The sequence below is a fragment of the Alosa sapidissima genome, chromosome 20 (assembly GCF_018492685.1).
Source record: "Alosa sapidissima isolate fAloSap1 chromosome 20, fAloSap1.pri, whole genome shotgun sequence".
Classification (NCBI taxonomy): Eukaryota; Metazoa; Chordata; class Actinopteri; order Clupeiformes; family Clupeidae; genus Alosa; species Alosa sapidissima.
In genome coordinates, this window is record NC_055976.1 from 17481680 (window position 1) to 17509667 (window position 27988).

At 43.5% G+C, this 27988-nt stretch overlaps 1 protein-coding gene across 2 annotated transcripts; it reads right to left on the reverse strand.

The window, feature by feature from the left end:
• Positions 1–141: 141 nt before the first annotated feature.
• On the reverse strand, positions 142–27983 carry ctdspl2b (CTD (carboxy-terminal domain, RNA polymerase II, polypeptide A) small phosphatase like 2b). 2 transcript variants are annotated; one of them, XR_006025881.1, is made up of 14 exons: positions 27787–27982; positions 19097–19272; positions 12591–12717; positions 11546–11695; positions 10152–10409; positions 9333–9426; positions 8930–9041; positions 8046–8132; positions 7483–7545; positions 6842–6921; positions 5757–5883; positions 4442–4537; positions 3472–4097; positions 142–3429 (listed from the first exon to the last, which is right to left on the reverse strand). XR_006025881.1 is itself a non-coding variant. In XM_042075078.1 (14 exons), exons 2-13 carry the CDS (start codon positions 19247–19249, stop codon positions 4032–4034), a joined length of 1413 nt encoding a protein of 470 aa, XP_041931012.1. In that variant the 5' UTR covers positions 19250–19272; positions 27787–27983; the 3' UTR covers positions 142–1411; positions 3993–4031. The 2 variants fall into 2 exon arrangements, 1 of the variants encoding a protein (XP_041931012.1); XM_042075078.1 differs by having other exon boundaries at positions 142–1411; positions 3993–4097; positions 27787–27983.
• Between the last annotated feature and the right edge of the window lie 5 nt (positions 27984–27988).

Sequence of the window (27988 nt, forward strand, 5' to 3'; positions counted from 1 at the left end):
CTGTCAACCCCAGAAAGAATGTAGACCTAGCCTACAGAAACTATGTGCTAAAATGTTCCCAAACTAAATATGACCCACCAAACTCACTAGGCCCTACAAACATTTCAAAAGAACACAGGAAATAAATCAATTCTGAAACCGTTCTTTTTTCTGCAGAAAAAGTGCCAGGATTAAAATTTAATGAAGGACTTTCCCACAAAACAGGCTTATGTTTTTCTACATGCTAAAGATTTGTCCTCTACAACAGTGCCCTAACTAAACGTCCATACACAGACAATACAGTAAGAAAAAAACAAACAAAAAAACACTCCATCTCTTGTAAAGTTAAATCTTCATTAATACATTTAAAAAGTAGATATGACATGCCTTTTGAAATCAAAAATACAAAAAGTTTTCCTTATTTTAAGGATTTTTTTCTTACATGAAGCTGTATGTATTTTCGTACAATATAACTCCATTGTACAATAAAAATGGTAATGCACATAAAATGAACTGGTTGTACATGTTCAAATCCCTCCAACACCACTTTCTTCTATATATTTTTTTTAAGCATCACTCTGCTACTGCTTAGACAATTGTACAAAATAAGCTCTCTTGGTAAGAAAAGTGCCTGGGTTTTAGTAGGGGCGAGTTGCACCCATATCTTCTTCTATTGGGGGGTGGGGGGGGCAATTTAGAATTGGGGGGGGGGGGGATGCTGGCTACAGGGCTTGGCTCTCACACATTTGCATAATCTCGTCATGATCATTATTAGTTGCCCAATGTCCTCGCAGAAGAGGATACTGGGTGGTCAGGGCTGATGGTGGAGCCAGTGTCCTGTGGAGTTTTTGTCTCTCTTTCTCTCCCCCCCACCCCCCACCCCCCACCCCCCACATGGACAACATAGCTTTCCATGTATGGCGCAGTGAAGGTTTTTTTGCAGTCTTTACACATGAAAGAATGGAGGGGAAGCCTGCATTCCAAACCGGGATCCTTGGGACCGAGCTGTCTGTTGATCTTCTGACTCAGTGAGGGCTTTGCTTTGGCCGAGGCAGGAGGTAGATCCAGGGGACCACTCCTGCCGTTGCTCAGCAACGGTGTTCTGGAACCCTGGAATACCCAAACTAGTCGTGGAAGTTCCAGAGACGTCCACCCTCTGCTAGTATGCATTTTTAACCAACTTTACAGATACAAGTTACAAAAAAATAAAAGGAAAATTAAAATATATATAAAAAGTTAATATGACAAGATAAAAACATACATGTAACAAGTTCATCTTTGTCCATGAGGGGACATACATGGTGTAAGGGACAGCTGCCCTAACAACTCTGTCCACTCCCTCAACGCCTGAGCAAATCCTCCCAACAATGTAGGCCAGGGCTCTTGGAGACACAGGAGACGGTGGGCTGTGAGCCGCCAAAGAGGAGGAGGACTAGGAGGAATAGAATGGCACCATGAACATGATTCTACTCAGAACAGGCGGAGGAGACGAGCGTAAGGCCCATCACTACACACACAGGCAAGGCAGTGCGATGACAGAGAGAGAGAGAGAGAGAGAGAGAGAGAGAGAGAGAGAGAGAGAGAGAGAGAGAGAGAGAGAGAGAGAGAGAAAGCTACAACATGAAAACCCCTACAACAGGTCCACATCTGTTTTTCTTTTTCCCCCTCTTTGTACAAAGGACAAAGGTCTGTTTGCCATAAAGTGTCCATGGCCCTGGAGACGGTGAGGGGGTCAGGAGTGGAAACCTCATATAAAGTGGTCTTTTTTTCCCACCTCCTTAACATGTGTGTTTAACCGTTTTCTCTCCCTCAGACCCACAAAGTTGACCAGAGTCGCACATTCAATCAAGAAGATGCTTAGCACAATACTTTCAACTGCATTATTTTTTTTTGTATAAACCAAGGCATTTAACATTAACATGTAAGTCCACAGAATAAGATCCATTAAAAAAAAAAATTAAAAAAAAATAAAAACAGAACTACGAGAGGCAGCTTTTAAACCGCCGTCATGAGTTTTGACCACTCAAGCAAGTCGCTCTTGCGATGTGTTCGGCTACATACAAGGTCCGACGCCCTTTGGAGAGGGACCAGAATACTCCCAACCATTTAACACCAGAGGGCGGCGCTACGAAACGAGGTTACCTGCTTATCCAGGTAACTTCAGGTGTAACCACTGGGGTGTGTGTGTGTGTGTGTGTGTGTGTGTGTGTGTGTGTGATTATATATATAGAGCATATCAAGGTAACTTAAAAACCACTTCACTTTTGAAACCATGGCTACTATCAATCCAGTGTTTTTGGTTTTTTTAGAGATCAGAGATAAGCCGGCCACCTCACTTGGTAGCACACCCCGCGAGTGAGGCTGTGGTGATGGCGAAGGGGAGAGAGGAACAGACTGGGAGAGACAGAACCAGACATGGAGAACGACAGTGAAAGAGAGGAAACCGGATGAGCAAGAGGAGGGAGAGAGAGAGGATGTGGGAGAGAACAGGGAAAGGTGTGCTACATAGGTGTTCAGCGGATTTATACACCTCCTTCTGCTGCAAAACTATGGGGGTGGGCGAGTCAGATCTCCCTTTCATATGCCTACAGCCGGATTACACCGGGTGCACAAGTGAACCGCTCCGTTCGCTGGAGCGCTTTCCGTGCTGTCGTCACGTCTGGTGTAGCCAGTTTCCACTGATTACAGTGGAACACCTCAGCTCCCTGTCCGGTGCCGCCTGCCTGGTAGAGATCGATCACACACTGGGCTTAGTCCAAGGACCACATTCAGGAGGACTAACAACCGTTGAGCCATTTTTACACCATCACCTCTACACATCACTGCCATTATTACTATCGTTACAATTACATCAACAAGATCAGAAAAGATGACTTGGCCAAATGGCCGGGCAATTCATTAATCTCTTTAGTGGAGATTTAAGGGAGGGTTAATATACAAGAAGGAAAAACCTCAGAGGTCGTTCTGTTCACAATTAACTAACAAAATCAATTTTATAAATTTGACTTCATTCGTTTTAAAAAAAAAAAAAATATATATAATAATAATAATATAATAATGGGATGGTTTAAACAAATACAATCTTTAACCCTGTCAACAAATTTGCTACTTCAGAGCCAGACAAGCACAGCTCTCTGTTAATGTTAAGTCTCTCATTCTTTTCTCTTAAAAGAAAGACAGAGTCCTCTTGTGCAACCATCAGCAGACACACTGTAGGCTAACAGATGGAAGGAAAACAACAACGCTAGAATACATGGAGCTTCAACACTGACCAGGACACAAGAATACCAAACATGTAAATGAAACAGTTACAGGAATGCATTATACGATGCTGGGGGAGGGGGGCAGTTTCAATTACTATCAACAGAACCATTACAAGAATAAAGGCTGTTTTCACTTTCTCTCTCTCTCTCTCGCTTTTTCTCACTCACACACATACTACTCACACACCTCACATACTACTCTCTCACACACACACACACACACACACACACACACACACAGGTGTTCCTTTGCGAGTACTGGCCATTCCTGTTGAAAGTGGGGTGTTGCTGGAGAGGCATGGCAGGCCATGCGAGGAGAAGAGCTTGGGAGAGAAGAGGCGGCGTCCACGTTCTTCTCCTCCAGCTCTCCCTCCAGACCTTTACACATTCACTTCATCCAAACCTCTGATGGGGTGAAGGGATTGTGGGAAAATGAGTTTTCCTTCTCTGACTGACTGCATTTATACAGGTCAATGGGAGGAAAGGGGGAGGGGTGTAACCCCATCAATCAATCAATCAAGTCACTAAGTTAACAGCGTGTTGACACAAAATTCTCTTTTTGTTACTTTCAAATGCGTTCTGTTTTAAAAACAAATGAGGGGACTACAAAAGAAAATTAAAAAACAGTAAAATTTCACAGCAACGCAACGCTGTGGTCGGAATCCAGAATCGGTTTGCTTTTTTTTTTTATGTTTGTTTCCTTTGTACAGGTCTGTTGTGTTAGAGTTGTTTGTTTGTTGTGTTTATTACTTCGTGTCCGTCAGAGAGGGTCCGTTAGAGGCAGGGGTTTTAGTCCGGTGGGAGCAGGTCGTGGAGACGGAATCGCTCCCTTACGTGGGGTCGTACATCCTCATTCTGCTCCAAAACACCACGAAGGAGAGAGAGAAACACATGGAGGTTAGGGGTGAGAAGAAGAGAGGGGGATGTAAGGAAGGAAGGAGGAAGGAGAGAGAGAGAGAGAGAGAGGAGAGAGGAGAGGAGAGAGAGAGAGAGAAGAGGAGAGAGAGAGGAGAGAGAGAGAGAGGAGAGAGAGAGAGAGAGAGAGAGAGATGCATGTTTTACTAACAGGGAACTCACAGGATGTGCATATTCAATAAAATACCAAACAGACATAAAATGTGGCTTTTGGGACATTAAAAAACAGGGTAAGCTAATTTTTTGGCTTCTGTGTGTGTAAAGCCACACTTGAGTACACTCACCAGCTCAACTAGTTTCTCCAAGAAAGGGACCAACTTCTGAAGCTCGCAGTCATTTCTGTCCATGAACCAACTCTCGATTGGGATGCCATTAGACAGCTGTTGGGAGTGCAGACACACACAGATTGAGAAACAAGACAAAACACAGTAATGCATGCTTTTGCCTATTTCGAAAGATAGTAAATACAAATACCACACTTGTTTTTATTAACTGGATTAGATGGATTCTAAATAACCATACATAATGTACAGTCAGCTGCTACTGCAGAATAGACCTAACAGGCTGAACCTCCCATAACCTGCAGGCATTTAGTAAGGGTAAATGGATGACACGGTGGTCTGTTAACAGAAATGAATGCACGGTCGAGGTTGTAAAACGGCCCCGAAGGGAAGCAGAGGAAGTGCATTCATTTCTGTTAACAGACCACCTTGGAGTCCATTATCCCGCTTATTCCACTGTCGCCACTTGCGGTGTGTTAATTTCCTGTTATAATTTAAACGTTTTAAATCGCTAAAACTGTCTTGTTTGTAGAAATACTTTTTTCAGACACATATCAACTAATTTCTCTACTTGCAGGATAAACTACCGTTACTAGTTCTAAATGGATGGTTGCTACGGCCAAAGGCCAGTCGTTAGTTCTATCTCTCCCGTTATCAAGCGGGCATATCCCAGGATTCTGATTAACTTTAGCTTTAAAACATCGCTATTTTACTTAGCCTACTGCCATCCAACTAGCTAAAAGCCACCTCCGTCATATGCTAAATGTTGCTATGTTCTGAACGTCTGAATTTTACAGCTTGGATGCAACGTGACAGTTCATTTAAACTGCACAACGAGTTCGGCGAATTAATATACAAGTGTGATACGGACAAAATCCACATCATATGTTAATGGTTGTTCTAAATTACGCAGGACAATAGGAATATCGACCAAGTAGTGGAATAATATCGACTACTGACTGCCTGAAAATCTTCTTATTAGCCACCTCACCATCCACCTAAACACATCAATACAATTACATTTTAGCAGATTAAAGATTAATAGCACAATTAATTTGAAGCAATTTTGGCCATCGAGATGTGTCATAAGGCTAGATGAATCTAAGCTTAGGGCTACTACACAGGATAATGTGTGCAAGTTGCCAAACGAGTAGGACAAGGAGATGTATAGCTTATGGAAACTTTAATCGGCCCCATTTACAATAAACGCCAGGAAAGTTTATAACGCAACACATTAACGCTTTTTGGGTGCACAAAAGGAATGGGCGGGAGGAGAGAGAAGCGATTTGTGGAGCCAAGTTTGAGTCTGCTTGGTCACCTGGTAAGCGAAGGCCTGCGGGGAGTTATCGATGATGATGGTCTTGGACAGGTCCCTCCCAAGGATGTTCAGGTCTTTGATGTAGTTCCCCTGCACGCACACACAGTGCTCCCGAAACAACCTGTGCCTGCCAGGACGAGAGAGAGAGAGAGAGAGAGAGAGAGAGAGATGAATAAATGAAACACACTGGGGAAGGGACAATCTGAATCTACAGCAACAACCAAGAGGGAAAGAGAACTGAGGACTGGGAATGAACAGCAGCGGAATGGCACTGAATTACTTCACTAATTGCGATTCAGTCCTGCTGTCAGGTTCAGCAGAATGGCATTGAATTACTTTATTATTGCGATCCAGTCCTGTCAGGTTCAGCAGATTTTTTTCAAGGTGTTGTTCAGTTAAAATGAGGCAACTGGATTATTACTCTCTCACTGCCAGCTCTACTGCATACACTAAAATAACATAACTGTTTCTGTTCTTTTGGGGAAATGATAAGTAATTTACCTTCAATCATTAATATCAACTCATCACAATGGCACCACGGATCAGTTTATTCTATACATCCTTATACAAATATGTGCACAGGTGGTCCATATGTATTGACTGAGATAGAGGCCTCATTAGAGGATCAATAAAACCACAAAAAAAGAGCTTAGGAGAGGACGAGACAGAGGAGGGAAACATGGAGAAACACAATCAATCAGCACAAATCTTAGGAAGGAGATGAATAATTCACACAGAGCATGGAGCAGGACACCCTGAAAACACATGGACCCGTCATGAGGATCCTACTCTCTCTCACACACACACACACTTATCATTCTCACACTCTGGACTGTAACATCATCCCCTGTAGCAGGAACGTAAAAGGCCAAAGGTGGGGCAGGTTCAGGTTACCCTGAGACTGACTGACACACACGGTCCAGGATCGGGTCAATGCCATCTGAAAAAACCTCGCAGTTTAGTCAGGACTTGCTGAGTGACAAGGCGGCAGCAAGGGGCCTGGGTGGTGGGGAGCGTTTGACCCCCTGTGGAGGTCGGCATCTGGAGGAGAGGAGAGGAGAGGAGAGGAGAGGAGAGCTACTAACCTAACCAGCTGTTTCTTGGGGTCGAGGATGTTGAGCAGCTTGTCTGCGTACACCTTCTTAGAGGCTGTGAAGAGGATGATCTACGGGAGACAGAACGCACATGAATAATTGACACATATGGGATGATACAGGGATAAGATACTTTGGGGCAGCAGTGGCCACAGCTGAAGTGCCCTTGAGCAAGGCACCTAACCCCTCACTGCTCCCCGAGCACCGCTGTTGTAGCAGGCAGCTCACTGCGCAGCGATTAGTGTGTGCTTCACCTCACTGTGTGTTCACTGTGTGCTGTGTGTGTTTCACTAATTCACGGATTGGGTTAAATGCAGAGACCAAATTTCCCCTCACAGGATCAAAAGAGTATAAATACTTATACTTCAGATGCAGGGCTTAGAGGAAAGGAACCTTTCTGTGCCTGAAGGTTTGAGAACGTATCAAAGCTGTTTGCATATAATCATTTTCAAATCTTATACAGCCTGGCCCATGCACAGTGCCTGAGAACGTTAAGCCCCAAGACAATACAATACAAAAATGTGCAACACATACAAAACAAAATCAGTCAAACAAAAAAATGAAACAAACGAAACAAACAAGCAAGCAAAGGGCGTTGTGGAGTGAGTAAAGGCAGTGAGAGGAAACCTCACCTCATAAATCTGTGACATCCTCTCCAGGAACTCCCGAAAGAACGGCCTCAACCGCACATACACCTGTGATCAGACAACACAAAACACACACACACACACACACACCTCAACGTCTCCTCAACAGCACCGTCCACTCTTTCTCCTCCAGATTCCACATTCCTAGAACTCTAGCCCTGTACACCCTGAGGACACGTTCACACCACAGAGAACTCACATTTATTCTCCGAAGCAGATCCGCTTTGTAATTTCTGCACAGATGTCACCAGGAGGGACTTCCAAGAATAGCCACTGTTATCGGCTACAGTCCTTATCAGGCAATCTAAATGCTTAGCCGCATCAATCTCAATAGTCTGAACTATGATGACCATTGATGAATTACCAATGGGAGTAACTGAGATGAGCTCAAGGTCATCCAGAGGGATGGGATGGGGAGTTCATGCAGTGCCATCACCCTCTAGTGGCCACAAGAGGAATGTGTGCCCAGCCTGAGCGAGAAGTTTACATTGTGTGCGTGTGTGTGTGTGTGTGTGTGTGTGTGTGTGTGTGTGTGTGTGTGTGTGTACCTGGTATATAACGTCTTGGAAGAGGACAGGGAAGGTAAGTGCTGCGTCTTCCAGCTCGTTTAGGCTACAATGTACTAGCGTCTCATCCTGCAGAGAAAACAAGGGGCAAAAACACAGTATGTTACACACACACACCTCCATGTTATATCTAGGAACAGGCATACTTGAATGAATGCCTGTTTGCTAAGCTCTGACAGAATACACATGTATTTTACACTCCCACCCACCACATAACTACACCGTACGTCACATCTACACACACACACACCGTAATAAATCTGTCTGCCAGGACATCACTGCTTAAATTTAGCCCCATGTCATAATTCTGGGTATCTCTGGCACAGAGTCAACTAGGCAAAAAGTGAAGGAACGTCATTATTACGAGGAAAGGAAGTACTCAAAGGGGAGACATCGTAAATTACTTCTACAACAGCTATTTATACAAGGACGGATCAAAGACTGTTGTGAAAAATCTAAATTCCGCAGGGGCTGAGGACAGTGACTGAGCTACTTTCCCCATTCATAAAGTTGAGCATAACACAGCCTTACACTTACTGGCTGTGGGAGGAGGTCCAAAACAACAGAATTAGCCAAACAGGGAAGGAAGGAAGGAGCAGAGTGAGAGAAAGGGAAGATTACAGCTTCAAGGAGACAGCACAGCACTACACGGCCCCAGAGTGTTGTACAGGCCGCGGACAAATCAACCCAACCAGGCCCAACCCAACTCAACCAGACCCAACCACCCAGAATCAACCCAACCAGGCCCAACCCAACTCAACCAGACCCAACCCAACCCAACCCAACCCAACCAGGCCCAACCCAACCACCCAGAACCAATCCAACCAGTCCCAGCCCAGCCCAGGTGAAGGCCCCGGTTCCCTCACCAAGTCGAGCACCAGGGAGAACTCGGGAGTGCTGCGGGTCTTGAGAGGCAGAGCCGGCTTACGCGTCAGTTGCTCCTCAGTCAGAGGGGGCACATGCTTAATGAAGAAATACCTACAGAGGACACACGCACACACAGGTGTGATACACACACACACAGGTGATGCATGCTGTAGACATACACATAAAGACAAGCACGGGATGCCTGTTCACACACCAAATACATACAGACAAAGGTGCACTCCTACATACACTGGACTATAAGGACAGATATAAATCAGCATGATCAACTTGTTATCTACTGTTATTCTCCAATTCTTATGATTTACTCAAGCAGTGTGAATGAATAAAGTGTGTGTGTGTGTGTGTTTGCATGTACGCGCATCAGGCTTGCTGTGTACTCACGGGTCAAAGACCTCCCAGTCCTCCTCATAGGAAGCCTCTGGTGGGACGGTGGCAGGGACCTCCACGTAGGCCACCTCCGGGACTGTGTCTGGGGCTGAAGGGGGGGGGGGAGAGAGTGAGAGGGAGGGAGAGGAAGAGTCAAAAAAGGAGGAAAGGAGGAAAAAAGAAAGATGGAAGAGAAAAGAAAATATGTGGAAGAGGAGATTGAGATTAGCGTCTGAATAGGGTGATAGACGATGTATTAAGACCCAGCATGCTCAGTCTGTGCCATAGATCATCATGGTCTGAGTAGCTCCTTGTCAGCGGCAAGGATGTGCATTTGTCAAACTAGCAGCCTGAGTATTGGACAGTGAAAAAGTAGAGATCCAACACATTCATTCAAAACAGTGGAGAGTTAGCTTGCTAGCTTGCTTTCGTTAGATAGTTGGCTCACAACATTTCACGTGTTTTGGAATTACAATAACGGCTTTTTTTTAAGAATGTACACGGTCTTTCTAGCTTGTTAACACAAAATCCAAGCATAAGAAAAGGCAAACAAGTGTTGTTTATCTGCAAATACGGCTGCTTTGGACCACCTACTGAACTCCGGGTGCCATCTAACTTCCAGTGAAGTGATGTAGCTATGTTCACCAGCTCCCTACACACTGTGCAGTTCACTTTAAACACCGTCGCTCCCTACTGAATGGAAGATCACTTAACATGGCTGAACACTCTGACACTTTGTAGTCCACTACGAGGCGATCGGAATGCACCCATGGACTCTCAAAAGCCACAATTGCTACCCAAGGACTGAAATTGCCCTACTGTGGGGCTTCTCACCTGTGAGGGGGGGCAAGTCCGTGTCTACGGCGATTTCGGCCTCCTCTGGGGGCTCGTCTGCGGGGGGTGGGGGCCGGAGGGGGGGTGGATGCAGGGCGGCGGGGGCGGGCGCCGGGGCGGGAGGGTAGAGGGGCGCTCGGACGACCTCTTCGGAGGTAGCGGTGCTGGTGGGGGTCTCCTCGCCCTGCTCCATGTCCAGGGCCTTCACGATCTCCTCCGCTTCCACCGCCTGGTCTGGGGAGTCAGAGCCAGACGTGCCTGAGAGAGGAGAGGAGAGGGGGGAGGAGGATAGAGAGGAGAGGAGAGGGGGGAGAATGAGAGAGAGGAGAGGAGAGGGGGGAGAATGAGAGAGAGGAGAGGAGAGGGGGGAGGATGAGGGAGAGGAGAGGGGGGGGGAGGAGAGAGAGGAGAGGAGAGGAGAGGGAAGGAGGAGAGGGAGGATGGGAGAATAGAAGGAGGAGGCGGCGGAGGGAAAGAACAGTGAGAGGGGGTAAACACAGGTACACAGAATAATTGTACATTATCGAAGTAGCTACGGTTCATTTTTGGTTGTTGCCCGTCACTGAAATAGCAGTGTTTCCCATACATTGACTAATCTGTGGCGGGGCGCCACGAAATAAAAATCGGCCGCCGCACACAGCCTTTCCTTGCCCTGCCCCGCTCTCTCTCGTAGCCCGCTGCCACTCCTCTGCATGTGCATTTAACAAAATATTCACGATTGTTGAAGGATTGTTGTTGCCACAAAGAAGCATTGCATAGAAGACGTCTGGCTAAATTGCTATTAAATGCGCTTAGCATCGTGACCATGCTGCGCAAATTTGTTAAAAAACTGCTGCATTGAAGTGAACTCTGCTAAGGTCTTATCACAACATAGTAGGCTACATTGAAGAGACTAAACTAAGTTAAGTTATGCAATCAAGCAGTATCTCAAAGCTAACGTTAGTAACGTAAGAATACTGTTTGGATGTCGAATTTAGCATAGCCTACTTACAGCTGCTTGTCAATTTCGTTGAAGGGCTCATTTTATTGACTCTGACACTGAATGTTTGCAAAATCCCGATGTAAATGGAAAAGTGTTTTCCAAAATTCAAAAGTGCTTGTCCCAAGGAGAAGTAAGTGAACCTTTATTTTAACTATGTAGAAAACGTTATAAATTGCATCCACACATCAGCAGCCTTTCAACTGTGTTACAATTGCAAGGGTTCCCTCAAACGTCTTAAAATGACAGGCACTCAATTAGACCTATACACTACCAAGACGATCTTAATAACAGATGTCCAAGTCAGCTACCGCCACAAATTAACCAATTCTGTGGGTATGAGGTGATGCTCCAGCTCTTTCACGCTCTCTCTCTCTCTTTCTCACTCCCCCCCTCTCTGGGTGGTGGGACTCACCGTTCTTGTTTGCTGGTGAGAAGTAGTTGAAGACAGGGGAGAAGATGGTGTCCAGGAGGGTGGTGCGGGGCGGACTGGTGACCGTGTCGCCCGCCTCCTCCAGTTTCCCATTCGGCTTAGAGCCTTTACTCGTGTCATGGTTTGTTGCTTCTGAAAGTACACACACACACACACACACACACAATTTGTACATGCACACACTTTTCACCATCACTTAGCAAAGTTAGAGCAGGAGTACATTTATGAACACAGCATTTCCCTCAGGACCCATAAAGCATCATTCATTCATTGTCTTTTGACGGAGGATGTCTACGCCTTCCCTCGTCGATGCCTTCCCTCCGTCAGTCTTCTTGACACACTCAACAATCCAGCCCATAATATTTTACGGTATAACGCTGACGCTGCGCATCTGCTCGGCCGTGAAAGGAAGCCCTTTTGGCACTAGGCTGCCATTGACGTCAGAATAAAGCGAGTTAGCGGCCGTAAACGGCGAGACGCACACTGGACTCTTTATGCTACCCAGCATCCCTCTCTGGCCACTGGCACGTGTCCAAGCGACCGCTGGACCACGAGAAACGCATCACACTTCAGCATTACACCTCGTCGTCTCGCCTCGGCTGAGCAGTGCTCTGCAGCTCTCCACCCCTGCACCCAGCCCCGAGAGAGAGACGAGAGGGAGTTCAGCAGCTGTGGTTGCTCCAGATCCGTTTATTCAATCACAGATAAATGGAGTTTAACAGTCCTCAGGCTTCCTTCAGGGAGAAGTCCGTCACTAACAGAGCCACGCAAAAAGACTCTAGAGATCTTAGACTTTTAAGATGGATGGAACTTTAATTTTATCCCAACAGTTTCAAGTAGCGTAGTGGTTAAGGAGATAGGCTAGCATGCATTAACATGAAACATTGTGGGTTCAATTCCCAACTTTGTGCCCTTGAGCAAGGCACTGAACCCCTAGTTGCTCAGGGGAGAATGGCCCTAAAAGAGTCGAATTGGATGTGTGGATGTGTGTGTGTGTGTGTGCGTGCGTGTGTAGTCTCAGACTCACCTCCGTTGACAGAGCCTCTCCTACGCACCCTGGTGATGCTCTTCTTTGGCAGGTTGCCCGTCTGCGGCGTGGACGTGATGAGGTCACAGCTCAGGCGACTTCTCTTGGCCGGGTTCTCATGCTCGACCTGCAGAACAAAATCCCATAATAGAACCTTAGAGCTCTTGGAACATAGCTTAGTGCTAGTGCTCGTAGAACATCTCATCTGCAAGGAGGATGGTAGAGAAAGTGCCATCCATAAGCACTGCATTGACAATGGCGACAATCTAGATGTTTTATCTGTAGTGTAACAAAGTGCCTTTCACATCAAGAACGATAACTACAATGATAACAACAAAAAGTATCACACTAGCTAATATGAATGATAATGTCCACACAAACTATAACAATGACATGAACGATTTCGTTGGGGACACTTTCAGTTATTATAGTTAACATTCTTGGTGTCAACGGCCCTTAACTCATTGAGTGCAAAAACGTAATATTAAGTTTTTCCTTCCCATGCGTTGAGTGCCAAAAACGTAATAAAACGTAATATTACGTTTTTAGCTTTTTTTACGAATTACGAAACTAGACACTCTAACACACCTTATATGTGATTTTGGGAACTCTGTGATGAATGGAAATGAAATATATGACGATCGAAAACTCATGAAAACGCACAATCAGGACATTTTATCTGAACATTTTATCATAACTCGGTTGCTGCTTTGGGTCGAATCAGTGACGCATGCACGTCAGCTCAAAACCAGGCCATTTGTGTGGGTCTATCACTAGGTGGCAGTCTCGCCAGGTCACTTCCCGGAAACTTTACAGGCAACACTTCATATTTCATGAAAGACGTTATATCTCCATTTCTAGAAAAAAAAAAAACAGCGATTTTGAAAACTAGCCACTGAAAACTAGCCACTGTTTAGCTTGGGATTTCTCAGGAACAGAGGCATGTAGAAATACACGGTTTGCACCCACTGAGAGCTTAAAGTCTAACCTTTCAAACGAGCCATTGTATGTGTTCAAAGCTATAACAGAATATGCTGTGGCTGTACAAAAATCATCAACAATGGTCTAGATTGCTGGCACTCTAGGACAAAGCTTCCGAAAACAGCTTGGCATTCAATGAGTTAAAAGTATCCATATCAAGTGTGTGAGTAGAACTGGAAGCGTTTTCCCCAAGGTCATATAGAGGGCATACACATACTCCATGTCCCCTTGTATTGACAATTATAGTCAATATATAGTTTAATATTAGCCTGGGTGTTCCCATGCTGCCTTGCGCGCGATTTGATTCACGCTGCTAAGGCAGCCTGGAGACCATGGAGCAAATTTTCGCCTGAGATAGGGAACCAATCACAGAACAGCGGGGAAAGCAAGACGATGATGAGCTATGCACAGACACATTTGATAGACATCCGTGGCACCCAATAAACGGATCTGGGCATTTTTTTCAAATACGAGAAAATGAACGTTTGGTTCCCAGACCACGTCTCATTGAGAAGTGGTGGCGTTAGCCAGGCTAGTTTAATATTATGCATTTCCACATTCACTTCTTCCAGTGAACTGCATTCACATTATGTCTTTGAATGGCTGCTTTACACCAGCAAGATGGGTAATAAAAGAGACTAAATGAGCCTTCCTGACTCCATGAGTGAGTCAAATAGAATGAATCTACGGAGGGATAAATATTGAATTCAGACTTATAAAATAATACAGCTCTGCCCCACAAGTATTCCTCTGTTACCATCACATTTGAGACTGACTCTGTACTAGGGATGCAGCAATTCATTGATTGGTCGTAATCTATTAAATTAACCTACAACTATTTTAGTAATCGGTTCATCGGCTTGCGTCTTTTTTTTTTTTTTTATATAAAGAAAATACCACAAAATTCTCTGATTGCATTTTCTACAACTTACATGTCCAACTTTACGTAGTCCTCTATGACTTAACAAAAATGTCTTTGCCGTGTGGACAACATAAGGCATTTGAGGAAATAATCTTGGGCTTTGGGAAACACTGACCAGCATTGTTGTCATCATTTTCTGTCATTTTATCGATTAAACAACTAATTGAGAAAATAAAATCGATAGATTAATTAACTATAACAATAAATAATGATAATAATAAATAAAAAATAATAAATAAAAAATAAAAAAATGTTAGCACAGCAGCCCAATCCTGTTGTACAGTGCCAGCAACGCCTGGAGATGTTGTCAATATGAACTCTTAAGCTGCTATTACTGTTTCCACCACTACTACTGCAACAACTGCATTAGTGTCCATTTACAGAGGATTTAAGATCTCCGGTGTGTGTGTGTGTATGTTAGGAAGAGGGAGAGAGAGCAGGCTGGGTTGTGTGCCAGCCTGATATGAGACGGTGCGGCTGAAGCTACTCGCTGGAATGCGTCCATGCAATCAGGCCGAGCGACGCAAGAACAAAGGCGGCCTTCTGCTGTAAACTTTCCCTTAATGCCGTGTTGTCACCAAGTTGATTAAAACCATGCTGCTCTGCTCCTCGCTACGCTGGACCGTGCTGGACTACGCTGTTTGCAAGGCTCTACCGGGGCACAGATGGGCCTCCTTAAAGGTGCAGTCCGCCATCCCAAATCCAGTACACTTTCTTCTGAGCCAAATCCTGCAGATCACTAATCTCTAAACTCTAGCTGTCCATAGTGGTTTGCACGTTCAAGCTCATGTTCTTACACGGTTCTCCTGACATTGCAACCGGAATGCAAAGAGGCTTGGACTGAACCATACACTATTCCAGCTCATCAACACTGCTTGAGGAGCACAGAAGGCAGGGATTATCAACTACATTCAAAATCACACGCAACACCTTTAATTGTCTTGCCTCTGGCATATAGACCCTTTCAAGGGAGTTCCATTATCAGCATCATAGTTGGCCCCACAAGGCTTCCGTTTTAACATTCCATATGTTATCTTAATGCAGAGGAAGTAGATTGGGAACCAAATAGAATGTTCAAGCATTGTTTTTGTTTTTATTGTTGAAAGGGTCTATAGCTATGGCAAAACTGGACATCTTACTATGAGACACGTCACCTCCGAGGCTCGGGCATTATTCAACTCTGTTTACCAAACAGAAAATCAACCTCAGCTATTCCACAGCTTCAAAGTCCACAGGCAGCTGGCTGCATGCTTGCTCAGGCCTTTGCTACCTAGTGCCATTATGCAGACGAGCGCTCTAGAACCCGCAGCTAAAATTAGAATGCCGCCAACCTTCTCAGACAAGTGGCTGCATTCCGCCGCTCAGTTCTGGGGGTGGAACACGACACCAGCTCCTGACAAACTCTGAATTTACATCTTAAATCTGGAGGTGCAAGCTAAATTAAGGACTGACCAGAGTCTGGGGAGTGGGCAGTGTGTAAGTCTGTCTGTTCTAGAACACTAGACCGTATAGATTTGGATGAGGTTTTGCTAAATTTCTTCACCAATGAGGTTAATACACAGGGCAAGTTAATATGGTATTAATGTGGTTTTGTTTTTTTGACTTGCATAAAAACACTGTTCTGCGGTTTATACACAATGCGGCTAATACACAGGAAATGTTAAATACATAGTATCGATATATTCAACAATATATAAACTTGTCACGCAGGACACCACTGAGTAATGATCCATACTGAAGCCGACACAGACCGAAGACAATATTCGGTTAAAATCAGCTACATAGGGAAGTAGTGTCCAGTGGGGAAAAGGATAAAGCGGGAATAAACTGAATACATCTACGGCGGTCATATATAAAAAAAATATATAATTTGAATATAAGACTTACAGAGAAAACGTTACGCCTCACAAGGTGATGTAACATTACTGGGACAGCCAAGGCTTGCCAATTGAACATTACGTTCCATGAAATGTTTGTTTTACCCCACCCCCGTTCAAATAAATGATCAAATTTCAAAGACAATGAGTGCCCTACCCTTGATGATAATGGAGGTGGTCTAGGGATTTGGGATCAAGGTTACAAAAACATTACTATTTACGAAGTCACGCCAGAGGGGAACATGGAGAAAGAAAGCCACTGGTTAGATGCTCTTGACCTGTAGATGGCTCAACTGGTGGGGCAAGGCGCAAGATGCCGATGACAATGTCTGTATCTGGACTGTAGGTCTCTTTAGATAAAAACATCTGCCACCTAATAGATGGAAACTGGATGTGTGTGTGAATGGTTCTATATGTGTGCATGTATGTGCACAAGCGTGCGCGCATGTGTGTGTGCGCCTCCATACCTTGACAGCGTTGTCTGTGTGTGTGTGTGTGTGTTTGTGTGTGTATGCAGGGTATATGCAGGAATCATAGAGTTGAATTTACTACTTTTTTCTACCTTTTTTACCATCTCCACAATATTTTTTACTACCAACATGACATCAAGCAGAAGCCCTTTTTTTGGGGGGGTATGCAAAGCGCTACTTAGCCTACTACTTGCTATAAGGTATAAATCAATATTAGGTACACTAACAATTTCTAATTGTGATCATTAAGTATTGTCATTGTCAACAACAATGCTTTTTTTGTAGTGTCAAGTTGAGTTTCAGTTGTCCTTAGCCCTAATAAGGTGAATAATAACCTTAACCTTGGCACTTCTTAAAAACAAATGACCCCCCCCCCCCCGTCCCACAAAAAAAAAAATACCTCCAGTCTAAGGATAGGCCTAGAAATCTATTTATATGGATATATAAAACCATTATTATTGGTATGGTATTGTTGTTGCACATTTGACACTAAAGCAGTCTGTGAAAACATGCACATCAGTGGACTGCTTTACTAACGCAAAATTGAAAACTATGATTTTATTGCATTACGCAGTGGTTGCACGATGCTTGCATGATAAATACTTCCCAAAACAACAATAATTATAAGGATGACATTTAGGAGTGTAAATCAAGTTTACACAATTCGATACAATATCAATTATTTAAGCCAACAATTTTATTCTTTTCAATACTTCAAAATGTGTAGCAATTCGATTTGATGCGTTGCTGGGGTCTGTTGTCGATAGGAAATGATAGATTTTGGTTAATTTTCATGGATTCAAATGCCAATACTATAGGCTAAATTATAGGCCAAATAATGAACAATGTGGAATCAGGTAGATTACAGAGTTTGTTCTCTTCCCCCCCCCCCCCCCTAACACCACCTGTCACTAGCTAGATGCTTTCAAATTTAACATGGTTTAAACTCGTATGTTGCAGTATACGTTTTCTGTCACTGCAATAAAACTAACCTATTTGGAATATTTTGTAGGCCTGCTGTTCCTATTATGGGAGCAATTTAACTGACTGATCAAGTTTTTATAGATTATTGAATGCTTTAAATGTGAATGCCATAAACTTAATTCACCAGTAACTAGATTATTGGTTCTTCACGCAGTTGTTATCTAAATGCAGTGTTTTGTAGGCTATTCAAAGCATTTCACTCAGTTGTGGTGTAGGCCTATGTCTTGAGTGATCGCTGTCCCTTTAAATGTCTGGGACTTTAAATTACGTTTTAACTCCATGCTGTTTTTGTTGATCGACAATAAATGACACACGCACTTGCGTGGTTAAAAGTGAATTGTTTTCACTCGTTTTTTTGCAATTCCCACGTAACATTAGATACTACAGTAGGTCTAGATTACATTTTAAAAAATGTTGTCGATTACTATGTCAGTGACTAGTTTGAACTTTGTTACTGATAGGCTAGGTGGAATAATTTCATTATTGTACGGTTCTGGATGATGACAGTCAGATGGCAGCGCCACTGACAGCCGAACGAAAGCTTACACACTAGTCAAGTCCACAGTTGTTAAAACTTCCAGCTTAAGTAGCCTAGTGCGAACTGAGAGAGTTGCCTCCTAACGGAGTGAGTGTAGCCTATATTTTCTTAGCTGCTATCAGAGTGATAGGCTAGCCTACATCTACCGCTCCTTTGCTACAAATATTATCAGATGAGTGACAGAAGCACTGGGCATTTGACCAGCAGGCCCATGTGATAAACACGCTGCTCTGGTTCCTCTGGTAGCCTGCGGTAGGGCCTAGATGACGTGAAAAAAAAACGAGTCGCCAAAAAGCATCCCTGCATCCCCCGCCCGAAAAAACTCTTCGGATCTGTACGATTCATAGAAGTCGCCCAAAGGAACGTGAAGGAGGCACCGAAAAGCGCGTTGTTTGATTCCTGTAATATCAACTGAGGCGAAAATGTTGTTGGCGTCGCTGATAGGCTGTCAACCACGGAACTCTACACAGTTTACTTTTACGTCATTGCTATCAACTCCGACTGACTCAGGACTGTTAGCACGTATATATTTTTTTATTAGGTAAGATGAAGTTAAAACATGACACAAATATTAAGCAAAAAATGTAAACTCATTATATATTGAGGTGGTGATGAAAAATTTACTACCAAGTCAAATTGCATTTATTACCTTTTACTACCTTTCAAGGGTCTTAATTTTGGTAGATTCTATTTACTACCTTCGCGCGGACACCCTGGTATGTGTGTGTCTGTACCTTGACAGCGTTGCCTCTGATGATCTTCTTGATGGTGGAGAGCAGACCCTTGCCCCTGGCAGGACACTCATCCACCTCGGAGTGCTTCCGCTTCTGCCGTGATGGGCGGGTGGGACTTGTCTGCTGAGAAGCCTTGCGCATTCTCAGCCTCATGATGTTAACAGTCACATGTAAGACTGAGAGAGAGAGAGAGAGAGAGAGAGAGATGTGGAGGGAATTAGAAAAAGAAGAGAGCAACAGATTAGGGCTGTCACTTTTGTGAAAAAATCCTGTTCGATTTTTGAGACATAAGTGTTCATTGAATCGATTGTAAAATCGATTTTTCATGTCTAAAGACATTTCCATTTTCAACGCCAAATATAGGTCAAACCACAAACTACTAACAGGCATTAGGACGAATGTAAAGAGGGCGCTTGTAGACGCAAGCCAGCAATATTTCTGATGATTTATTGGCGTGAAGTTTCGTGCACAATGACAAACAGGAGTGCAACATTCTTGAAAAACAATTAGCCGAGTGGACTGCCATTACATCAGTGACAAACATGACTGCAGGCTTCAACGTAGCTGTGTCTGTTTACGATTAGAATGTCAAACAAATTTCGCCTACGTAGAACTCGATTGCACAGTTTGCATAGCCTACCGCTTTGTTCTTTTCCATAGTTTAATATACCAAAAATCCAAAGTACTTCCACATCGAACTCCTCAAGTTATTAGGGCCCCATCACTAGTTACATCTATCCTTTTTATTTTTTTAATTCGTTTAAAATTAATAGTGTACATATTTGGTTAAAATCGATTCCCTATTTTAGTTTTCGAAACTTGTGTTGTTTGGTCCAATCGATTGTGCAATTGATTTTCGAACGTAAAGTGACAGCCCTACAACAGATGTCATTACAGTATTATTACAATCCTACTCCACACTTTTTGCAGTATTTGCAACACTGATTCCTCAGCCGATGAATGTTGATACTACTATGTCTGCTCCTTGTAATAATTGTACACGTGTTGCTGCTCAATACAGCTAGTTAAGCTTAGGTAGCTCTGTGAACAGGTGAACTTTGTCATGTCTATGTTAATTGTTGTCACTGTGTACTTTGTCATTTAAATAAAAATAAAAAATTTTAAAAAATCCTACTCCACACCAGTCCTACTACTCCGCAATAGTCCTACTACACACTATTCTTATTCCAGTATCACTTCAAAAGTCCACATATACAAGCCTCAAACAAGGACAGAACACAAATTAACAACACATACGATTGTTATCAAATCTGTGAAAGACAGGGTTAGCCACTCAGCTAGCATAAAGGGAGATTATCCTTTCTGCCCAGTACCTAGACACACACTTTTTCCAACTTTATTTGAAACCATAATTTTTATCTAATATAGTATTCATATTCTGTAAGTCACTTTGGATAAAAGCGTCTGCCAAATACCATAACAATAACACACACAAACGACACTCTTGGCAACCTGCACTATTAGCAGTGCATCAGTGAGGGCTGGTGGTGATGGAGCTGCGTGTGTGTGTGTGTATGAGTGAGTTATGGTTATGGTATTTGGCAGACGCGGGTCCCTCGTGTTTTAAGATTTAGCCAGGACCAAGGCTAACCTCTACTTGCAGTCCAGACACCACTTCCATTATAAATCTGCAAGTCCTTAGTCACATGTAAACAATGTCTTCACATTTTATTTTTAACTTCTGAACATCTTGAGCTGCCATACTACAAAGCAGTTAAATGTTTTCACAAGAACTTGTGCATTCTACTCTTTGAAGATGCATATTTTTTTAACCGTGAAATGCCACTGTTCCATTCACAAAATGCACAGTTGGGGCAAGTAACAAACATCAGGGTCCGTTTTCACGAAGCATTTTATCTTACTGCTAGGAGTACTCCTAAATCGCAGTAAATTTTTAGCTAGGAGTTTTCATTTAAAATCTATTTAAAAAGCCACTCAAACCTACTCTTAGTAAGGAAAAATGACAACTCCTAAGATAACAGCTCCGTTGCTATGGTTGACGTCATTACTCATGCACGAGCTTGATTGAAGTGACCACCTTTTTATTGTCTGATGATGGTGAGAATATGTGCGCTACACAAGTACTGTGAAGGACAGAAGATGATGAATAAATAGGCCTAGACTAAATAAAAAGAGTAAGACAAAGCAAATGGCCTACTAGCCCAATGAAATATACGGTTTGATGCAGTATCTTTTTCAATTTTTTAAAATTAATCTGTATAAAGAAATGTAGGCCTACGTTTGCAAATAGGAGAAACAATTTAATTTGATTTATAATGAAATGTTACATTTAGTTTACATGTTGACAATGAGTGATGATGATATGTCATCTGGTTATGTTTTTAAATGAACAGGCTCTACCGAAAGTTATTAAACAACACCAAACAACACTTAAAACGTCCATGTTAAACAACAAACAAATGAGTGAGGCGGTTCAAACATGGCCAGGCCCAGGCGGACAAGCCTTAAAAGTTTTTTCAGAGGCCAGACGCGATGGATGATAAATTGGTAACGTCTGAAGTCGCAGATGACCGGTCAACTCCACCACCACCAGATAAAAAGCAGAAGTGTCGGGCGAATCTGTCAGAATCAATGACTTTGGAAGTGGCGTTGTGGGGGGTGTGGCTGTGCAAGACACTGTCATTCTCCGTGGACACGCAACTGTGTTCTGTACCCAAAGCATACAGTCGGCCTATGCTTTCTCTGTCTATGATCTGCAGGGTTAGGCCTCCTCTATGAGGAGATTGCTGGTCCGCGGACAATTTCCGGCACAATAGGCCTATCATTGAACCGCGGACCGAAAGAAAAAGAAACTAAACATTTCCCAGAATAGGAAACATTTCATAATTTATTGTTATCAAATAAAGAGGCATAGCCTTAGGGGGTAGTGGTGTGAGTGCTCATTCTTGTGTGTGCACATCTGTGCTAGTTAAAGAGTGGAACCACTGGAGATAACGTGGGTAGCAGCAACAAACAACGTAGCCTTTTTAAAACGACGATCAAAGCGGACTCTTGCTATCCATGAAAACATAGATACTGGCTAGATCTTGGTAGGCATGTTTAAGTTAGGCTAATGAACATGTTGTATTCTATAGCCTACAGCCCGATTATGTCATTCTTTAAGCTACATAGCCTGTCTCCAGGTTTCCTCAACTTGACTAATTAAGAAGCAATAATAGGATATTTGACCGGCATATCATCAAAATGTCCGGAAAACGACATTTTTAAACGACATTTTTAGAGGAAACTCTGGTCTACACATATCCCACCCCTTCCGTGGCAAAAAAGTCGACATGTGAATACATTGTGCCAATCATGTAGTCTGTTGTGAATACATCGTGCCAATCACGTGTTGTGAACCGAAACAGATGCCTGATAAGTGCCCAAAAAGCGTTACAATATGGCCACCGAGTGGAGGGACTTGCCTAAAAGGACTTGGTTACAATGCACAATGGACTCTATGCAGGACTCCATTTTGGATTTGCTTCCTACAGGGTAATCAACTTCCTGTTTACACTGTACACAGTAGGCTATGACAAAAAAAGACAGATTACTAGCCTGTCAGTTTTAATATAGCAGGCTATTTCTAATTGAACAACATAGCTAACGTTATCTAACCAGTTCAGTAACATCAGTTGCTTGATTAAAGTTAAGAACCTTTTAAACTCTGTTCCTGATTGCTGGAGGGAGTGGCAAACAAAGTCGGTCTACGTTACCATGAGACGATGTCCTGAAGACGAAAAAATGCATATTTGTCAACGTTTTAACGTAAACAGGAAGTTGATGTCAGTACAAGCTAATCCAAAATGGTGTCGTGCACAGAGCCTGTTATACCCTCACGATTGAGAGCTCCTGTAGCATGTGCATTTCAAAACATCGCGACATGAAACGCCACAAAAAACAGTTTAGGATTGTTTGTGAATAGGTCTTAGTGAGTTAGGGGTCCTCTCGACTTCTTAGGTGCTACTTTTAGGGCTAAAATTCTTTGTGAATACGGCCCCAGAACTTTAAAAAAAAAAAAAAAAAACACTACTCATTATAGAAAAACAATCAAAAACTATGTTGTAGACAAATTAGACAAACCAAAACATCACCAATGGTCATTTCCAATGCCTACACAGGAAACCTCACACTTTAAATAACTACATAACTTCAACACAACCAGGATGTAATGCATCCATATCGGATTTCGGTTCTTGGGCAGAGCATCATTTGCTAAAGTAAGTGAGTGAGACAGTGTGTGTGTGTGTGTGTGTGCACATTGAAACTAAGCACAGAACTGCTCTTATATGTTCCCCCACCACTGCCTGTTACATAACCGCTGCCTGAAAATGTGTTCCCGCATGTCCAGGACCTGTCAGGAACCCAGCCAGGCGCAGTCCTGCCTGCACCTTCCCCACACACACACACACACACACACACACACACACACACACACAGAAAGAGAGAGCAACATCTGCAGCAAATCAAGACTACAGCACGGCAAGCACACACACACACACACACACACTTCACTGTAACATTAGCATCCTGTACACAAAGAACCGCAGCAGCACGGTTCTGTGAGAAACTAACTGGTGACCTCAGAGCGCTCCTACCCTGTCTCTGTGCTGGTTTCACAGGCAACGTTACAAGCAGCCAAGCAGACCTGGAATAAGAGACACCCCGGGAACTGTGCAACTAACTGTGTCTGCAGGTTTCATACTGGCAAGATTAAAAGCAGACCAGGAATAAAAGACTTGCACTTGGGTGCTGCACATTTTTCATACAGTTCAATCTTTTACTGGAGAAATGCACGCACGCACACACACAGGGCTTGGTGATGCAAATGGTAGTGGAAATGGCTATTCAATCAGGGTGCAGTTGGTGTGCTTTCATGACGTATGTGCACAATAATAGGCATACTAGACTCAATATTAGTGTGTGTGTGTGTGTGTGTGAGAGTGAGCGTGGGAGTGCAATGTGGGTTGCGTCTGCACATGCTTTACTGAAGGGCTTGGCCGGTGGACAATACAATACTGTGGCCATGGCGGAAAGTTGGGGTTGGACAATATGGTCAAGGCAAAATCTTGATTTTCTTTTTTTTTTCCAGTATTATGGATGCATCAAGATTACATTTGATTTGCCTACAAGAACTGACAACAGTAATTGTTCATGCAATGTTACACTGCACAGAGCAATATGCTAATTCAGTAGGCTTCACCCAACCCTACTTCAGAGGGGAAAATGCACAGCATGATCCTCTACCACTGAGCAACCTGTGTGTGTGTGTGTGTGTAAGAGAGAGAGCCAGTGTTTATAATTGTGTGTAAATGAGACGGTCTGAGACACAGTATGCAAATGTGTGTGTGTATATGTGTTTTGAGACATGGTGTGTAAGTATGTGAGAAAGTGTGTGAGTGAGTGAGAGTGAGAGTGAGAGAGAGAGAGTGTGAATGAGAACGTTTGAGACACTATGTAAGTGTGTGACTGTGTGCGTGTGTGTGTGAATGAGATGGTGTTTGAGACACTATGTGAGTGTGTGACTGTGTGTGTGTGTGTGTTCTGATTCTAGTAGCCTCAGGGCTTCCCAGTAATGGGACCAGCCGGGTGTCAAGCTGAGCACGGACACAGTGGGGGAACTGGCATGCCGCAACAAGTCGCTAGTCCTAAACAGCATTTGATATTTGCAGACAGACACACAGACAGACAGACAGACAGACAGAAGCACACCCTCCCTCCATCTCCCAGTCAGCACTACATTACACACACACACTTATTTGCTCATTCATAGGAAGCACATCTATTCTTTTAACAAATGCACCAGCACGCAAACAGACACAACCAACACAGACATACAGCTTTCCAATAATGTGGGTACATAATCGCAGACACCCCCCCCCCCCCCCCCCCTCACCCACACACCAGCAGAGTCCTGTGATCTGGCAGCTCCACACACATGCAGGAACAGCGGCAGGCTCAAATTAGGCTACAGCATGCTGGAGAGCAGGAGGGAAACATACACACACACACACACCTCTGTCGGAGAGTGGGAGAGAGCGCAGATTTGTAGCTTGAAGACGCTCCCTGTCTTTTTTCCCCTTCTTTCCAATCCATCAGAAAGCATGACTCATCCACAGCTTCTAACACACACACACACAGTGGCTACCAGCTCTAACAACGCTACCTTTATACAGTGAGAACATGGCTGAGAGTATACACACAATTACTGCAACATAACTTACTATAGAGTATTTTTTATATATTTAATTTAATTTAAAAAAGAGCCATCGGTTCTCAGACAACATTAGACAAAGCCTACATCCCAGTTCTGCAGAACATACTGTCCTCTTTCCGCTCTCGTTCAGATTATTCCTCTTAAAATTACATCCAGCTGTTACACACGCTACGAACAGAGGGAAATGACACCACACGTGCACTTGCACACTGTTGGAGACACACACACACACACACACACACAATAATACCCAAGACCAGAGATGATTCACCGCTGCCTTTGGTCAGACCGACACACAAACCCCCTTGCGAGCGAGCAGTGCACTGGGAGGGAGGGTTTGGTTAAATGGAAGCAGGGGAAGTAGAGATCTCTATGAGCTTTTATCAACTGGACCTTCAAGGTGCAGTCCTTGATCCTGGTGACAGATGGCTGATTTTTGACTGCTAATATTTTTTGGAAGGCGCGCACACACACAGAGCACCGAACCACACAATACAAGACAATATTGAACTTATATTTTGGATTAATCGCATCTTCCTTGCACTGTGCCATCTCAACAGTTGTAAGTAAAAGTTTAACAACACAGAAATGTAACAGTTTCTGATCCATTTTACCCATCACATAAGATTCCTAAATAGTGTGGACAGACCAAATACATTATACAACAACTAACTAACATGATACAAACATGGGCAAATAGAATTAAATATCAATATATCTACTGTTGCTATTAAATAGGGGTTCCCCTACTATCCCATTATGCTAAGGCATACCGTGGGTAGAATTATATTCCAAGGTATGGAAATGACTGCATTCCAAACAGAAAATGCACAAGCCTATGCGACTGTCATAAAAACACAAAGATTTCACTACTCTGTCAAATCTCCAGATCTAGTCAACCTCGGGGGGGGGGGGGGGGGGGGGTTACCTGTCAGATTGCGTCAAATTCAAAGTCACGGGGATTGGGACCTGTGTGTGGACAATCTGAACACGTTACTTAATGGTTATAGTTCGGTTACAGTTCAAGGAACGTTTATTTTATTTTTTTATCTCAGTCCGTTTTTGCTTAACATGCTTAACTGATTGAAAACAATGTCGAGGGTTATTACAACCCACCGTTGGAGAATACCGTTTGTGCCAGTGTTAAATTGGCAGGACAGGACAATTACATCTGAACCATTGCGAGCTGCTTATGAGCATGCCGATTCCTGGACAGACAGTAAGTTAACTTCTCGGCCGCAGCTTTTACAAAGTAAAACTTATGGTACAAGTTTATAAACCGAAAAATCACAGAAACCTGCATAGGAGTCCAAGTAACCACGTACAAAATTGCTGCAAAATAGGTTAAGGGCTCCATTTGCAAGCTCGCTAGCTTGCTACTGCACTAGAAGTGGGCGGGAAATCAGAGACTACAAACTGGAGATAGTGTCAAGTTGTGGATTGCTTATTGTTGACGACTGTCAGACAATCAACGCTTCTATGAATCCACTTAAACAAAATGACATTTACAAGACTGCTGCAATTAACATCAATTTAGTTAAACCAACATCCCCACACTCCTGGAGTTAACGGTACTTTCCAGGTGTTAGCTCTACAGTCCGAAGTGTTATCAAAGTGTTTGGTAGTCTTCTAACGTTAATCCCTTGAAGATATCAATTTATGAAAATCGTATTACATAGCCAAGAAAACGATTGTTCAACAGCTTGAACATTTGCAGTGATGTTCGTCGACCCCTTTTACTTTGATGGGACAACTAGGGCTGGCTAGCTAATTGGCTATCCCTTAGATACCGTGCTACCTTGTTGTGTCGCCTATGGTATCAGAAGCCAAGTAGCGACATGCAGAATGGAGCACCGTTGGCAAGCTTGCTAACTAACATTATACTTTCCACAACGGCTACCACTACTGTTAAATTTAAACCTGCTTAGGTTACTTTTCTTAGAACGACAAGAAAATTGGTAAATTTGGAGCGTGACACCAATGGGACTAGAGGTAACAATTTACTATCGAGTTGCCCATCACTTCTACAAAGTGAAGTTAAGTAGCTATGCTATCCACCAGGTGCTAAAATACGTTAGCCTATCCATTTGAAATAAGCAGGCTAGCATGGCTAGCTAATGTAGGGCTTCAGTCTTACGATAGTCAACAGCGTCTGCTTTAAACTAAACTGGCTGGAATAAGCCAACAATTTATGTTAATGCCTACGAATAAAATGTAAACGACCTCAAACGTGTCATGCACGCGTTAAAAGAACATGCAGACTGGTAGGTTGGTGAAAGTAACTTAGCTTCCTAGCCAGCTAACGTTACGCTGCCTCGATAGGTGAAGTAGGATAGAACATGGGTAGGACAAGACGGGAGCAAAATATTTATCTGTTACGTTAGCCAGCAACGACAACCACACTGGCCACTACATGCATTACACAAAAAATAGACGTACGAGTTTCACTTACTTTGCAAAACTCCAAAGTATCTCTTTGATGAGATATGAGGATACCCTTAGCTGTTCGGTCACCGTGCCGAGGACGGCCGCTGTCTCTGGCCACCTTTCCACGGCTATGTTCAGGCACCGTTTGTCCGACCGTGCGCGGTACCTCCAGACGCCATTTCCCGCCTCCTTACCCTCACACTCAATGGCAGTAGCCCGGATGACTA